Source organism: Thalassophryne amazonica, chromosome 10 (assembly GCF_902500255.1).
Source record: "Thalassophryne amazonica chromosome 10, fThaAma1.1, whole genome shotgun sequence".
Lineage (NCBI taxonomy): Eukaryota > Metazoa > Chordata > Actinopteri > Batrachoidiformes > Batrachoididae > Thalassophryne > Thalassophryne amazonica.
Window position 1 is genome coordinate 98,070,916 of NC_047112.1, and position 17,419 is coordinate 98,088,334.

General features: G+C 45.0%; 2 protein-coding genes across 2 annotated transcripts in view; both read left to right on the top strand.

Annotated features, from left to right (window-relative positions):
* The window catches only part of LOC117518168 (cyclin-dependent kinase-like 5), a 186,677-nt gene extending 170,663 nt beyond the window's left edge, over nt 1–16,014 (top strand). The window contains 6 exon segments of the mRNA XM_034179226.1: nt 6,824–6,990; nt 11,352–12,188; nt 12,190–12,388; nt 12,743–12,844; nt 13,233–13,338; nt 15,956–16,014. Of these exon segments, the coding sequence (XP_034035117.1) occupies nt 6,824–6,990; nt 11,352–12,188; nt 12,190–12,388; nt 12,743–12,844; nt 13,233–13,338; nt 15,956–16,014 (1,470 nt within the window).
* A 239-nt stretch (nt 16,015–16,253) lies between these two features.
* Nucleotides 16,254–17,419, top strand: part of LOC117518169 (cyclin-dependent kinase-like 5) — a 56,007-nt gene continuing 54,841 nt past the window's right edge. Inside the window, 1 exon segment of the mRNA XM_034179227.1 lies at nt 16,254–16,263. Coding sequence (XP_034035118.1) covers nt 16,254–16,263 — 10 coding nt within the window.

The following is a 17,419-nucleotide window of genomic DNA, read 5'->3' on the forward strand; positions in this document are numbered from 1 at the left end:
CCCAGGGCAACACTACCATCCTCACGATAGTGGACCGATTCTCCAAGGCGGCCCACTTCGTGGCCCTCCCGAAGCTCCCTACGGCCCAGGAGACAGCGGACCTCCTGGTCCACCACGTCGTCCGGCTGCATGGGATTCCAACAGACATCATCTCCGATCGCGGTCCCCAGTTCTCCTCACATGTCTGGAGGAACTTCTGCTGGGACCTGGGGGCCACGGTGAGTCTCTCGTCTGGGTATCATCCTCAGACCAGCGGGCAAGCAGAACGGGCCAATCAGGAGGTGGAACAGGCCCTGCGCTGCGTGACGGCTGCGCACCCGGCGGCCTGGAGTACCCATTTGGCCTGGATCGAGTATGCCCATAACAGCCAGGTATCTTCTGCCACCGGTCTCTCCCCTTTTGAGGTGTGTCTGGGGTACCAGCCCCCGTTGTTTCCGGTGGTTGAGGGAGAGGTCGGTGTGCCCTCGGTCCAGGCCCACCTGCGCAAGTGCCGTCGGGTGTGGCGCACCGCCCGTTCTGCTTTGCTGAAGGCCCGGACGAGGGCTAAAGCCCATGCAGACCGTCGGCGGACCCCGGCCCCTACGTATCGGCCAGGGCAGGAGGTGTGGTTGTCGACAAAGGACATTCCCCTCAAAGTGGACTCTCCTAAACTGCAGGATCGTTACATCGGTCCCTTCAAGGTCCTCAAGGTCATCAGTCCAGCCGGCTTCAGCTTCCGGCCTCACTGCGGATCCATCCTGTTTTCCATGTGTCCCGGATAAAGCCGCATCACACCTCACCCCTCTGTGCTCCGGGTCCGGCACCGTTTCCTGCCCGGATCATCGATGGCGAGCCGGCTTGGACTGTGCGCCGGCTCTTGGATGTCCATAGGATGGGCCGGGGCTTCCAGTATTTGGTGGACTGGGAGGGGTACGGACCCGAAGAACCCTCCTGGGTGAAGAGGAGCTTCATCTTGGACCCGGCCCTCCTGGCCGATTTCTACCGCCGCCACCCGGACAAGCCGGTCGGGCGCCAGGAGGCACCCGTTGAGGGGGGGGTCCTGTTGTGTGGGCCACTGAAGAGGAGGTACTGCTGGCCCCACCACACCAGAGGGCGCTCTGCCTGGAGTGCGGGCTCCAGGCACAAGAGGGCGCTGCCGCCTCACAGGAGCAGTCGGGGTGACAGCTGTCACTTATCACCTATGACAGCTGTAACCCATCATCTGATCTTCAGTGGTATATCAGCAAGACGACATCTCCACCTCTTTGCCGAGATATCGCTCTACCGAGGAGGTAAAGTGCTCAGCCGATTGTGTTGTCTTCCCGACAATAATACTTAGCTGCTTTGTGTGTTTGATGAAGCGAGACAAAGGAACACCTCCGTTTCGGCGTGTTAGAGGACAAGTTGGGACATGTCTATCTCGGCTTTCAGTGCTTACCAGTCGAGTGAGTATAAAAGAACTTGTGGAGAGCTGGACATGTCCCAACTTGTCCTCTAACACGCCGAAACGGAGGTGTTCCTTTGTCTCGCTTCATCAGCGAATCGGTCGTGACGCACGAAGCCTCCGCGCGGCTTTCCATGACAAAATCTCTTGTTAAAAGTGAAATCTGCCGGAAAATGGCTGATGTCCAGGTCTTGTGATAACCAGAGAAAGAGCACACGACGGTCTTGTATCCACAGAGCCATCAGCTTAGAAATGATCCAGTGGTTTGTGCCGCATCGTCGCAGCTCGCAGCGCGGCGCACCGACCGTCCTTTAAAGGGGTCCTTAAACCTGTAGTTAAAGTCCTTATTCTCTGTGAAGCCCGTAAAATTTTCACTGAAAGCCAGATAAATTTTTCGAATGGTTTCCAGGTGCCAGTCTCTAACAGCTTCTGAAAAAATTCTGATGGAAAAAAAGTCCTTTTCATTCCGCCATTTCCAGACAATGAAAATCCGACGACGGGGCGGGACAACTCCTTCCACAAGGCGTGCTCACAGGCGAATGACGTCACCGACAGGCGTGGAAAAACTCCCGCATGCGCACGAGGGTTCAAGCATGTCTGACGTAAAAACATATGAATGAAATCCATATAGTTTTTGAAAAAAATAAAAAGGTACGATACTTTACGGACAGACCTCATATAAGTTAGAAAAAAAATCCCCTCCTCCCCCGTACCGTTGTCATGGAGGAGGAAACACTGTATAGAGACCAGCAACAGTTTTCTGTACCAGACTGTAAAGATGTTTATTCTCTCTAAAGTTGGACAAAAATGGACTCCTATGGGAATGTGCTGTGGTTTTGAGCCAGCCCCAAGCGGCCAGTCAAGGAATTGCAACATTTTGTACTTCCGGGAGGGCCTCATGTGAGGCTATCGAAGTTTACCACTTGCTTGAAATCAGGAAATTTGTTCTGCTGAATGCAGCTCCCTGTATTGTCCGTGGAAATGTGGCATCTTCTGTCTATCAGAGCTCCAAATCCACGGGAGACCAACAGATTGCACAAATTTGCCACCAGACAAAATATTTAAATATGAAACTATTCCATTTTCTCTATCTGTCACAGTGTGACACAGATAGTGGTTAGCTCTGTTGTGTGGGCCGCTGAAGAGGAGGTACTGCTGGCCCACCACCACCAGAGGGCGCCCTGCCTGGAGTGCGGGCTCCAGGCACAAGAGGGCGCTGCCGCCTCACAGGAGCAGTCGGGGTGACAGCTGTCACTTATCACCTACGACAGCTGTCACCCATCATCTGATCTTCAGTGGTATATCAGCAAGACGACATCTCCACCTCTTTGCTGAGATATCGCTCTACCGAGGAGGTAAAGTGCTCAGCCGATTGTGTTGTCTTCCCGACAATAATACTTTGTTGCTTTGTGTGTTTGATAGCAGACAGTGAGTATTTACAGCTGGAGACTGTGTTGGACTTTTTCCCTACCTCTTTGATAAGTACTCACACTCCAGCACTGACCAGTTTTCTGACGAGAGGAGGAGGTGGTTTTCCACCATACGTGTTGCTGGGTGCAGACGCACCCACATCTGTTTTTGTTCCTCGCCAGCAGTACCAGATCCGACAAGCGAAGGCAGTGGCCACCTGGGAGTTCGGGGCTTGGCGGCTCCAGTATTCCCGGGGTTCGGTGGCGGAGGAAATCGTGTGGTTCCGGTTCTGCTTTGGACAGACGTCTCTTATCTTCGAGCCTGCCCACGTGACACATTTTTGTGAATTGACTTCATTAACTATTATTGTAATCTGCTGTGATTGTTGTGCTTATTCACAACAGTAAAGTGTTGTTATTTGACTTCCTCCATTGTCCGTTCATTTGCGCCCCCTGTTGTGGGTCCGTGTTCCTACACTTTCACAACAGGCTCACCAGATCAGTCACAAAAAGTAAATTTATTTTGACTGCTGAATAGTTGTGCACATCATGTTCTCACTGGTGTGCTTTGCTGTCCGGTGCTCACCTTCACATCAGTGTCAGCTAACAACTAAAACTAGAGAAGCATGATGCAACAGTGGATAAAATAGAACTATTTTGAATAGAACTTTTCATCTGTAAAGATAATTAGTGAAGGGAAATTCAAAATACTAACATAATTATGTTATCTAACTCTGCACTGCAGTCTTAATTTATTTTTCATTTCAGCTCCACTATGGTGGTGTACAGAGGCAACACCACAAAAATTTAAATTTAAAAAAAGAAAAAAGTGTCAATTATCCATCAACCTTACTACATTTTCAAATTTTGAATTTCATATTTACAGGTTTCAGCCAGCACATACACTCAACAAAAATATAAACGCAACACTTTTGGTTTTGCTCCCATTTTGTATGAGATGAACTCAAAGATCTAAAACTTTTTCCACATACACAATATCACCATTTCCCTCAAATATTGTTCACAAACCAGTCTAAATCTGTGATAGTGAGCACTTCTCCTTTGCTGAGATAATCCATCCCACCTCACAGGTGTGCCATATCAAGATGCTGATTAGACACCATGATTAGTGCACAGGTGTGCCTTAGACTGCCTACAATAAAAGGCCACTCTGAAAGGTGCAGTTTTGTTTTATTGGGGGGGGGGATACCAGTCAGTATCTGGTGTGACCACCATTTGCCTCATGCAGTGCAACACATCTCCTTTGCATAGAGTTGATCAGGGTGTCAATTGTGGCCTGTGGAATGTTGGTCCACTCCTCTTCAATGGCTGTGCGAAGTTGCTGGATATTGGCAGGAACTGGTACACGCTGTCGTATACGCCGGTCCAGAGCATCCCAAACATGCTCAATGGGTGACATGTCCGGTGAGTATGCCAGCCATGGAAGAACTGGGACATTTTCAGCTTCCAAGAATTGTGTACAGATCCTTGCAACATGGGGCCGTGCATTATCCTGCTGCAACATGAGGTGATGTTCTTGGATGTATGGCACAACAATGGGCCTCAGGATCTCGTCACGGTATCTCTGTGCATTCAAAATGCCATCAATAAAATGCACTTGTGTTCTTCGTCCATAACAGATGCCTGCCCATACCATAACTCCACCGCCACCATGGGCCACTCGATCCACAACATTGACATCAGAAAACCGCTCACCCACACGACGCCACACACGCTGTCTGCCATCTGCCCTGGACAGTGTGAACCGGGATTCATCCGTGAAGAGAACACCTCTCCAACGTGCCAAACGCCAGCGAATGTGAGCATTTGCCCACTCAAGTCGGTTACGATGACGAACTGGAGTCAGGTCGAGACCCCGATGAGGACGACGAGCATGCAGATGAGCTGGATGTGGAGGTCCTGGGCTGGTGTGGTTACACGTGGTCTGCAGTTGTGAGGCTGGTTGGATGTACTGCCAAATTCTCTGAAACACCTTTGGAGATGGCTTATGGTAGAGAAATGAACATTCAATACACGAGCAACAGCTCTGGTTGACATTCCTGCTGTCAGCATGCCAACTGCACGCTCCCTCAAATCTTGCGACATCTGTGGCATTGTGCTGTGTGATAAAACTGCACCTTTCAGAGTGGCCTTTTATTGTGGACAGTCTAAGGCACACCTGTGCACTAATCATGGTGTCTAATCAGCATCTTGATATGGCACACCTGTGAGGTGGGATGGATTATCTCAGCAAAGGAGAAGTGCTCACTATCACAGATTTAGACTGGTTTGTGAACAATATTTGAGGGAAAATGGTGATATTGTGTATGTGGAAAAAGTTTTAGATCTTTGAGTTCATCTCGTACAAAATGGGAGCAAAACCAAAAGTGTTGCATTTATATTTTTTGTGTATTTCAAAATGGGCAAATATTTGCACAAAAACAATAAAGTTTATCAGTTTGAACATGAAATATTTTGTCTTTGTGGTGTACTCGATTGAATATAGGTTGAAGAGGATTTGCAAATCATTGTAGTCCGTTTTTATTTACATTTTACACAACAGCCCAACTTCATTGGAATTGAGGTTGTATGACACTATCTTTCATGAGGACATAAACTATGGCTATGTTATGTACACTTTATGGAAAATACTTTTCTGATGGTTGCATCATTGTGTTTACGTTGTGACAGCATGGTGGCTCTCAGCAGTGCTTCAGCACCTCTGAGCTGATGTTGTGATTCTAGTACCACTGTTACTGCTGTGTCCGCACTGTAAACAGGAGCTCCAAGTCAATAATGTGGGCAGTGCCAGTGCACTTGCACCCTGGAGTTAATGACTCACTGCTAACACAGTCAACATACATCTCGTGCAAGTACTGACCCTGCACTGACTAAAGCCATTCATTCACTTGTGCTTCATTGTATTTGAACACTAGAGAGAGCTAATCAAGTGGAAAGTTTCAGAACATTTGTTTCGTAACAGTTGGCCCCATTTAGCATAACACATCTTGTCTTCCTTTTGTTATGAACCCCCCACATTTTCCCAAACACAGGTGTTGCAAAGGTTTTGAAGCATTGAGTTTGCTATCGGTAATTTGCAACACAGATGAAAAGTTTTGTTAAAATCTCTATTTCCATGTTCTATCCACTGTTTAATTCTGGTTTTACTTACGTATTCTGTTATGTATTTCAACTGTATTTAGCCACATAGTGGGCATCATTTTTCTCTCTGTGGTTCATAGCTTGTCTTAGAAGAAGCTCACCTGAAGACAGGCGCTGCATCTTGTATGTGCAGACAGCAGTATGGGATTTTGCATAGGATAAGCAAAGTTGCTTTTTCTATTGATGTGGTGCATAAAGGTTAACCACCGTTTGATGACTTCATCATCCTTATGTGCTATTTTAATTTGGTCAGTTACAAGATGATAGCATTGTTTGTTTTTGAGTTACTGCTTACACAACCTAGCGGAGATAGACTAACCCACTCACTCACTTACTCACTCACCTACGCATACTTCTTTGCTGTGCAAGTCCTACACTGTCAATGAAGGGAATAATGGGATTCCAACACTGACTTTATAAAGGCCTGCCATCTGTCTTCTTTTTTGCAGGCATAATTGCAAAGCAGCATGGCTTTCAAAGCACAATTGTCTGTCTTTTTGTTCTGTTGTTGGGCAACATTAAGGCATCAATTTTAATGAAGTGGGAACACCACCACTCCAGAGTTCAATTTTTATGTTCCTGTATCAATTCACGGAATCAAGTACTTCAGTAAGTAACCATAAAATGTCAGGAATCATTCTTCAGATTGTCACTGGGTTTATATGGGGCCTGTAAGACATAATTAAATGGCACAGTCTGACTTTTATCATAATGGAGGTGACTCATATTTACATGACTGTTCACTGTGTTTGCAAGATGTGAATATTTAGGGTGTCTCAAGCACTCACAGGTGTTTTTTTTTTTTTTTTTTTTTGCATTTGGTCATCAGAACCTGCTCTTGTTGAACCCAACAGAACGCTTTTTAACAGAGCAGACCCTGAACCACCATGCTTTCCAGACCCTACGGATGGTGGAGCGGCCCGGCCCACCCACACCCACACCTGTACGCTCCTCCAAAAGAAAGCCTCACCATGGAGACAATACCACCCCCAGCAGGTCAGCAATGCACACTGTAGATAATTTAAGCTTTTCAACATGTCCATGATGTTTAGAGAACACACTGCAAAAAGGTTGTATGTAAAAATGAGATAAAAACACTAAATCTGAGGGAAATTGTCATGCTGCGTGGACAGGTCATTTCACTTGACAAGATGTCTTGAATTAAGTTTGTTAAATCTAGAAATGAGCATGTCAAACACTTATAAGAAATTAACAAGATAAATGATCTAACACTTCCAAATCTAAAGGTTTCTTTTTATCTTGGTAAAAACCAATTAATTTGGAGTGCACTGGTACTGTAAGGGCCCCTTCACACATAGTACGAATGTGGTTGAATTGCACATGAAGTGCGCATGAAGCAGGAATCAGATACAATACGTGTAAAATCGTAGCTGCCTCCAACGCCTCCTACACCTGTTGCTACAGTTATTTGCGTACACCAGCGGCTGAAAGACAGAGTATGAGCCCATCAAACCCTCTCGTGGCAAGTGTCAGCCAAATTCCAGCTGACACACACGAACATTTAACACCACTCGCTTGGCACTTAGAAAATGTGTGGCCATTTGCACTATTAGCACGACAACAGTCAGCAGACGATCACTGTCGAGCTGGATGTGAAATTTGTCTAAGTGCCCCCACAAGTGTGGCTTTGCAAGCAGACACAGTGGCACATTGGTGTGTGCTGAACTGACGGGGTGTGTTCGCCAACAGGAGCAGCTGTGGAGATCTCTGGCTCTGGACGTCCTGGCTGGGGAACACATACTGTGTTTGGATGGAGATGAACTAACAACTGCCCACTGTGACACATGTGTGTCTGCTTGCTGTCCTCACGTGGACATACGAGGTCTGTCCAAAAAGTATCGTACCTTTTTATTTTTTTCAAAAACTATATGGATTTGAATCACGTGTGATTACATCAGCCAAGCTTGAACCTTCATGCGCATGCGTGGGTTTTCCACGCCTGTCGGTTGCGTCATTCGCCTGTGGGCAGGCTTTGAGTGAGCACTGGTCCACTCCTCCCGTCGGATTTCTTTTGTCTGAGAACTTGCTGAGAGACTGCCGCTTTGCTCCATGAAATTTTTTTCAGAAACTGTTAGAGACAGGCAGTTGGAAACCATTCGATAGATTCAGTTGGATATCGGTGAAGATTCTGTCGGCGTCACACAGATTAAGGAGTGTTAAAACCTTTTTAAAGACGGCCCACAGCGGTGGAGGTCGCGCCGAGCGGCCATTCGACAGGCTGGATCGACCAGATCATTTCTAAACTGAATGCTGTGTCGATCCGGGACATCATGTGACTACCACAGAAATGGCAACAGAGCTGGACATAGCACTTTTGCGGCACATTCCACTGTTACAGGAGATTTTGTAATGAAAGACGTGCGGAGGATTTCGTGGAGAAAAAAATTTCATGGAGCAAAGCGGCAGTCTCTCAGCAAGTTCTCAGACAAAAGAAATCCGACGGGAGGGGTGGACCAGTGCTCACTCAATGCCTGCCCACAGGCGAATGACGCAACGACAGGCGTGGAAAAACTCACGCATGTGCACGAAGGTTCAAGCTTTTTGAAAAAAATAAAAAGGTACGATACTTTTTGGACAGACCTCGTACATAAAAACATATATTACTGTTGCAATGGGCTGCAGCGAGTGCACGCACGGCTCACACATTGACAGGCTACCCCAGGTGAAACAGACCGTCAGGTCATAACATGCAGTGGGCGATCTGAATGTAACTCAGAACTCAGAAGAACTTTATTGCCATTGCCAATGAACAGGATTCACAGACTAGGAATTTGCTTTGGTATAATGGTGCAACATTAAACAGAGAGCAGTATAAAATGCTAAGATAAAATATGTGCTAAAATAAGATAAAATTGAAATATGAAAGGCTATGTGCAACGGCACAAACAGAACAACAGTGCAGTGGGAGGAGTGCAATTAGAAACCAAAGTACACTTGTCTAAAGTGACCTGTGATAAAATGATAAAGTGACAGAGTTAAGGTTAAGGTGACTGAGTTATGAAGTGTTCATGAGTCTAACGGCAGAGGGCAAGAAACTGTTCTTATGGCGTAGCCTCCTGCCCTAGGGGAGTGGTTCGAATAGACCGCGTGCAGGGTGAGAACGGTCACGTCACCCACGTGAGCTCTGTTCCACATGATGCGATGTCTGTCCTGCGGCACGCCGTCCACAAGACATGCGCATCGGGCAGGACACGCGGGCAGGGCCAGCTGGACAAGCCGCCAGCATATGTGGACATGATAAGGGCGCCCTGATCATCATTCATGTCATTTCATGACTGTACGTCTGTGACCATGGTTCATCTACAGAGGAACAGATGAATTATACTTGTATTTTCCGCTTGATAAGAGGCATTCAATAAAATGCGGCATTTTTATATGGTGTGTGGTTTTAGTTTTTTAAATACGTCCATGTCCTTCTTGATATCGGGCATTTTCCCGCACCTTTTACAAGACAGCAATGGTAGCTCAGTGGTAAAGTTTCTGGCTGGCAGTCAGAGCTGTTGGAAAGTGCAGGTTTGAATCCCGTGGGTGGCATGTATTTTTTATTTTTTATTTCCACAGCAGCTGCACGATGTGGTTACACATGCACGAAACCGTCGCAATGGCATTGTTCACGCCTGCCCGTCAGCTCGATGTTTTCGTGGTTTGCTCATATGAGCTGTTCCACCGTGATTCGCCCTGTGTTGATACTTATTCATACTATGTGTGAAATGGCCCTAGCAGTGGCTGTGGAGGGACTATCTTGGATGAAATGTCTCTTCAACATTGCATTGAGGTCTGGGACAGTATGCCCATCCAGTCTACATGTGTTTTATGAATTTGGAGAAGGCGTATGATCGGGTACCTCAGTAGATACTGTGGGAGGTCCTGTGGGAGTATGAAGTAAGGCTGTCCCTTCTCAGGTCCATCCAATCTCTGTACTTACAAAGTGAGAGCTGTGTTTGGGTGCTTGGCAGTAAGTTGGATTCCTTTCCGGCGCCTTGTCAACAATGCTGTTTTTGTGTTATTCATACAACCCCAATTCCAGTGAAGTTGGGACGTTGTGTAAAATGTAAATAAAATCAGAATACAACGATTTGCAAATCCTCTTCAACCTATATTCAATTGAATACACCACAAAGACAAGATATTTAATGTTCAAACTGATAAACTTTGTTTTTGTGCAAATATTTGCTCATTTTGAAATGGATGCCTGCAACATGTTTCAAAAAAGCTGGGACAGTGGTATGTTTGCCGCTGTGTTACATCACCTTTCCTTCTAACAACACTCAATAAGCATTTGGGAACTGAGGACACTAGTTGTGAATGTCATGATTGGGTAAGAAGGAAGATCCCCAAAAGGCTCAGCTGTTCCTGGCAACTCAGTCACTGTAAATATATCGTAAATATTAAATTATAGTATTTAACTGTAAAGAAAATCACAGTAGCTGTATAAATACAATACTGTACTGTATTAAATTTACAGTACAGTTCCTATATATTTCTTACTGTAAATTTACTGCAATTAGTTGCCAGGATTTTTCTGTAAAAATACAAGGAAACAGTGTAGATCAAGTTCAGTCTAGTCAAGTTAAACTGTCTGCTAGTTGTGATGGTGTTGTTCATTCAGTCCATCTGTTTATTCAGCCAATAATAACTGTACTATTAATTGCTGTTGCATATTGAATAAATTGTGCCATGTGTCCTCCGACATGAAATATCATAGTGTGACACATACTATTTTACAAGTAGTAAGTTGGATTTCCTAATGAGTTGTTAAATGAAGTTTCAACTCGTGAAGCTTTTTGTGAAACATTTGTTTGGAAATTGAAGCTTCAACACATCAGCAATACTCAGTTTTCTTTTTGGCAGCGTCCTCTTCACTGCCAGTGAGAATAGTATGCAACTATTGCACTGTGCCTTATTTTCTTTTCTAAAGTGAAACCATCCTTTTTAGCATTTGCAGCAGTACACCGAGACTGTTTCAGCGTTAGCATGCATGCTAACTCATCTTGACACAATTACACATGCTGCATAATGTAGTTACGGTGTTCTGTCGAGATGATCATTTACGGTGTGTGCTGCATAAGGTAGTTACGGTGTTCTATCGAGATGATCATTTACGGTGTTCTGCGTCGTCGAGATGAAGTGCTCATCTCGATGGGACAACGGCATTGTCCAATCATCAGGACATCACCTGACCATCAAGTGTTAATATCAGTTCTTTATTAGCTGTAAAGTCACATTATCATTCAATTTTGCAGGATATCTCACTTTTTATTCCAGGTTGGTGCAGTCTTATAAGCAATTTCATTCAACTGACTCTCTGTCCCTCCTGCCTCTTGACTGTTGATCAGGAGCCATGGAGGAAAGAGCTCGGGAAGCCACCGCTCCAGCAGCAGAGAGTGCTCTAGCTTGCCTCGACATGAAGACCTCAACCCCAGCAATGACAGCTTTCTCAACGGCAACATGTCTGCAGTAATCAACCTCAGTCCCACCCTGCATCCGAAAAACTACCAGCCGCAGATCTTCAACCACTCAACTGCATACAGTATGGATCTGGCCAGCAGCAATCTGTCTCATCTGCTCAGTCCCATCGAAGCCAAGAGCAAGGGTGACTTTGACATGAACTTAGGGTCCAAGTTTTCAGATGGCCCCGGAGCCAAGTACCTCAAGTCCAACTTCCGCTCACAGCAGAACCGTCATTCTTTTGTGGAGGGGAAGACAAATACGCTACAATCAGGGGAGAAACACAGTCGACACAGCTACATGGAAGCCCACAGCTCTACGCCCTCCTCCTCCAAGTTTTCCTACCTGAACTTTTCCAAGAGCTATGGCACACTGAGTGATGCAAAGTCAGTTGGGAACTTGAATGATGTGCACCTTTATACAGATGAGCCTATGCCTCGCTATTTTCCTTCCAGTTGCCTGGACCTGACAGCGCCAAGCAGTCCTGCAGCTCGCCGAGTGGAAAGGCTTGGACCCGGCACAGGCGGAAGAGGAAGCTTGCGGTCAGACAGAGAGAGCAACACCCTGGACTCCTCCTACAGACGCTCCTCCTCTCGCCGCAAGGCCTCAGATGAGGCCAAATCTCCAGATTCGCTGGACCCAGGGGAAAGTGGAGGAAGTCATGCTCACTCTCTATCTGCCCCTCATGACCCTTTGTCTTACAGTCAGGGATACACCAGCCCTTTCCTCCCAACAACGGCCACATCGCCACTCCATGTATGTACGGAGGGACCACCAGAGGACACATGGGGCAGATGAGGGGCTGCTGGTGGGGCAGGGCATGCATACCAGAGCTAGCAGCCTCCAGCTCCTGTCTCCACAGCTGCAGCACCGCACGCTGCCTCACCACTCCGGGAGCTCTTCCAGAGAAGAAGACATGAGCAGGGTCAGTCACCAGCCCCCCCACCACTAGCAGTATTATCATCATATCAGATCCTTGCAGCAGGTTACATTGGTGAACTCGTGCAGGAAGTGTGCATGTGAACATATTCAGATGTGCTTCTAGCTGTTCGTCCAGGTGTTGGTAGTTGAATACAGGAAAGGCAGGGTTAGCATTACTGCTGCATGGTCCAATGTATGTCACAAGTCTTAATGGCGTGGGCTTCTTGCTAGTATAAAATATAACTAATGCTGTTATCTGCACATTTCCACGCTCGTGTGTAGTATATAGTGCGTTTGCATGTTTGTGCGTGCTGTAATGTGAAGCTCACTTCATGCCTCATCATCTTTCCATTAACAGAGCGAACAGGCACCCACTGAGGTCACCCACAGCAGACCCCCAATAAGGGATTCCACAAGGGACAACACAGCATCTTTTCACACACAGCGGCAAAAAAGCGAGGTCCGACATTCTGCCTGCACCCACCGTTTTCCACCCACATCCACACTCTCAGAAGACTGGATGTGGGTGGTTACTGCTGTCATGAACTGCTCTCTCTCTCTCTCTCTCTTTCTCTGCACATCAGATGCCTCTTCATTTTCTCTGTGTGCTTTGCTTCCTTTTATTGTGACTACTTAAGATAGCACAGCTTGTCATTGCATTTCAATTTTCTTCCAGAATACTATTTATAGTAGCTGCAGACGACTATTACAAAGGCCACTTTTAAAATCAGCACATTTCCTTTTCCCTCTGTTCTTACAGATAAATATTAATATCAGCTCAGACATTGTGGCATGCAAAGCAGTCAGCCTGTGCATTTTGTGTGATTGGTTCTTCTGTTGTGACCCAGGTTGGTCTGTATCATGACCAGCAAACAGAAGAAGGGAGCTCTTCCAAAGAGAACCGCAACATCTACAGCGAGTCCATGCCGAGAAGAGTGGGCAGCTTCTACAGAGGTTGGTTTAGTCACAGTGAGATCATTTCTTCACATCACTGTGAACATTTAGGTGCCAATTCAGTCAGTCACCAGCAAGCTGGCTGCAGTTTATGTCACTTATGAAGAGTAATTTCTCACAGTTCATATCTATTCAATAGACAGCAGCGTCTTAAGGAAAATAAGTTGTTCTGTTGACACCAAAGTAATCTTTATCTATAATTTTGTCTCTTATCTGTGAATTATCACACTACTACATAGCACAGCAGATATGTGTAAATTATTACTATTATTGCATGTTTTATGGGAAAAGCACCAAATTTTGAAAAGACATTGACATATTTTTAGATATCATGCCAAGCTCACATTTTTCTCAACTCAATGATTGTGGATTCAGCATGTAAGAAAATATAAAAAAAATGACACTTCATTTGGTCTATATGACACATAGTGGGGCAGATATCTGAAAGGACTGGGGGTTTCACAGATAGCACCAAATTTTGCACAAACATTGTTTAATTTATGATAAGAAATTTTTGATATCATGCCCTGTGTCCTGTCTGACGTGTACCGTACCTCACAGCCTGTGACTGCTGAGATAGGCTGCAACCCCCCCCCCCCCCCCCCCAAACACACACACTCACTCACTCCCATGAGTTTTGATTAGAGGAAGCAGGTATACAGAATAGGTAAGTCCCTTCGACTAGGGGTCGCCACAGCAAATCCAAGGTGGATCTGCATGTTGAATTGGCACAGGTTTTACGCCGGATGCCCTTCCTGATGCAACTCCACATTACATGGAGAAATGTGGCAGGGGAGGGATTTGAACCCGGAACCTTCTGCACTGAAATCAAGTGCATTAACCACTTGGCCACCACCCCTGCTGGAAGCAGGTATACAGAATCATTGAATTAATTTTGCATATCATGCCATGCCCAATTTTTCCTCTCGATAATAGCAAAATCCAATATGGTTGCCATGCAGTTCACGAATATCTTCAAAATGCTCTGTCTTTACTACTATGTGTCACACAGATGCAAATGAAGTGTTGTTCTCTCACTGGTTGAATCCATTCCTGCCACATTAGAACAGGATATCTGCATATATATATATATATTATATATATATATATTATATAATATATATATATATATATATACACTCAACAAAATATAAACGCAACACTTTTGGTTTTGCTCCCATTTTGTATGAGATGAACTCAAAGATCTAAAACTTTTTCCACATACACAATATCACCATTTCTCTCAAATATTGTTCACAAACCAGTCTAAATCTGTGATAGTGAGCACTTCTCCTTTGCTGAGATAATCCATCCCACCTCACAGGTGCCATATCAAGATGCTGATTAGACACCATGATTAGTGCACGTGTGCCTTAGACTGTCCACAATAAAAGGCCACTCTGAAAGATGCAGTTTATCACACAGCACAATGCCACAGATGTCGCAAGATTTGAGCGTGCAATTGGCATGCTGACAGCAGGAATGTCAACCAGAGCTGTTGCTCGTGTATTGAATGTTCATGTCTCTACCATAAGCCGTCTCCAAAGGCGTTTCAGAGAATTTGGCACTACATCCAACCAGCCTCACAACCAGACCACGTGTAACCACACCAGCCCAGGACCTCCACATCCAGCATGTTCACCTCCAAGATCGTCTGAGACCAGCCACTCGGACAGTTGCTGGAACAATCGGTTTGCATAACCAAAGAATTTCTGCACAAACTGTCAGAACCGTCTCAGGGAAGCTCATCTGCATGCTCGTTGTCCTCATCGGGGTCTCGACCTGACTCCAGTTCGTCGTCGTAACCGATTTGAGTGGGCAAATGCTCACATTCGCTGCCGTTTGGCACGTTGGTGAGGTGTTCTCTTCACGGATGATGCGAAGGAGATGTGTTGCACTGCATGAGGCAAATGGTGGTCACACCAGATACTGACTGGTATCCCCCCCCCAATAAAACAAAACTGCACCTTTCAGAGTGGCCTTTTATTGTGGGCAGTCTAAGGCACACCTGTGCACTAATCATGGTGTCTAATCAGCATCTTGGTATGGCACACCTGTGAGGTGGGATGGATTATCTCAGCAAAGGAGAAGTGCTCACTATCACAGATTTCGACTGGTTTGTGAACAATATTTGAGGGAAATGGTGATATTGTGTATGTGGAAAAAGTTTAGATCTTGAGTTCATCTCATACAAAATGGGAGCAAAACCAAAAGTGTTGCGTTTATATTTTTGTTGAGTATATATAATCAAGCAATGTCTATGCAAAATTTGACATTTTTACCATAAATGCACAATCGTTACACATATCTGCTCCGCCACACACAACAACACTATTTATTATTCGATGCATGTTTCGTGCCACCACCAAGGTTATGTTTTCTGTTAATTTTTCCATTGCTGGTTTGAGAGCAGAGATACTCAAAAACAGTTGTACTAATTTCCACTCAATAAAAATGAGTAAATAGTAAAATGAGTTCACAACAGAATTATCAGAATAATCAGTGCACCAATATTGCAATACCATGTCAAGCGGTGCAATTCAAAGTGCAAGTGGGCGGTTGAGTACTGAAAAAAAATCTATTAACATTCCTTTGACTTGTCCCTTTTTTCACTCAGTGTTATCAGAGCAGAGCCACTTGATTTGGCACATGTTTTACACCAGATACCTTTTCTGATGCAATTCAGTGTTACATGGAGAACAGGCAGGGCTGGTCGTGAACTGGGAATCTTCTGTTTTGGGCACAAGTGTACTAACCACTTGGCCACCACCCTTGCCAGAGCACTGAAAGTCTATACTCAATTAAAGGTACAATTACTACCATACAAAAAAAACCTAGTTAATAAATTACTCAATGTAGTACTTTTCAACCCTAGATCTGTGTTGCCTCATAAAAATGGTAAAACCTGGGGGAGCATGGGCTCAGGTACATTGACTGACTGGTTTCGATGACTGTTACTCGAGCAAGGAGAAAGATTTATGCATCTCCTTCTGATGCATGTGCACGTGCACACTGGTTGCACTTTGCAGAACAATGTGCTGCATTAATGCATTTTATACTTGTGTCAGAATAATTAAAACATGAAACTTGTAGTCTCTTATATTTGCTAAGCCAAGGTACTGAGGTACTTTCACTGTCACATGGTGGGCACTGATACGGTCCAAGAGTCCAGCTGTGTCAGTACCTGTGGTCACATTGAAGTCATCCATGACCAGAATAGTGTGGCCTCAGTGACAACTGTCAACCACTGAGAAAAGTTATGAGTAAAACTCTTTCCTCACAGAGATATTACTTGCAGTCTAAGCATATACTGTGCCTATTTCTGAGCCTCACAGTAGGGGTTGCTTGTGTGACGTAACGGAAGTAGTCGTTACCTCGGAGACGGCTACTGTTAATATGAGTACAGCTATAATCACACATGGGTCATATCAGCTGCTTTAAACCACAGTATTTTACATATCAATCATACTTTTTGGTGATCTTGGGTTGACCCACTGGTGAAGACTTAGAAACAAACACCGAGTGAAAATACCACAACTCTGTATTAATGCGGTAACTTACCACAACATTGTAGCTTTTCTTTCATGTTTGCATACACAACCCCAATTCCAATGAAGTTCGGACGTTGTGTAAAATGTAAATAAAAACAGAATACAAGGATTTGCAAATCCTCTTCAACCTATATCAACTGAATACACCACAAAGACAAGTTATTTAATGTTCAAACTGATAAACTTTATTGTTTTTGTGCAAATATTTGCTCATTTGAAATGGATGCCTGCAACACGTTTCAAAAAAGCTGGGACAGTGGTATGTTTACTACTGTGTTACGGCGATATTTGAGCGTATATGGGGTGTACGCCAAAATGGCTGCACTACTTGGCATTTATCAATGTGGTCGTTGGCGTACGGTGCGCTGAAATATACACGTCGAGAGGTGGTGTAAATTATACACCAAATGAACCAGCACTGGAATCCACATAAAAATGAAAATGATCAACATGATAAACAGTGCCATTATACAAATCAATGCATATGTTACATAAATAACACTTTCTTGATTATACTACATAATAATTAA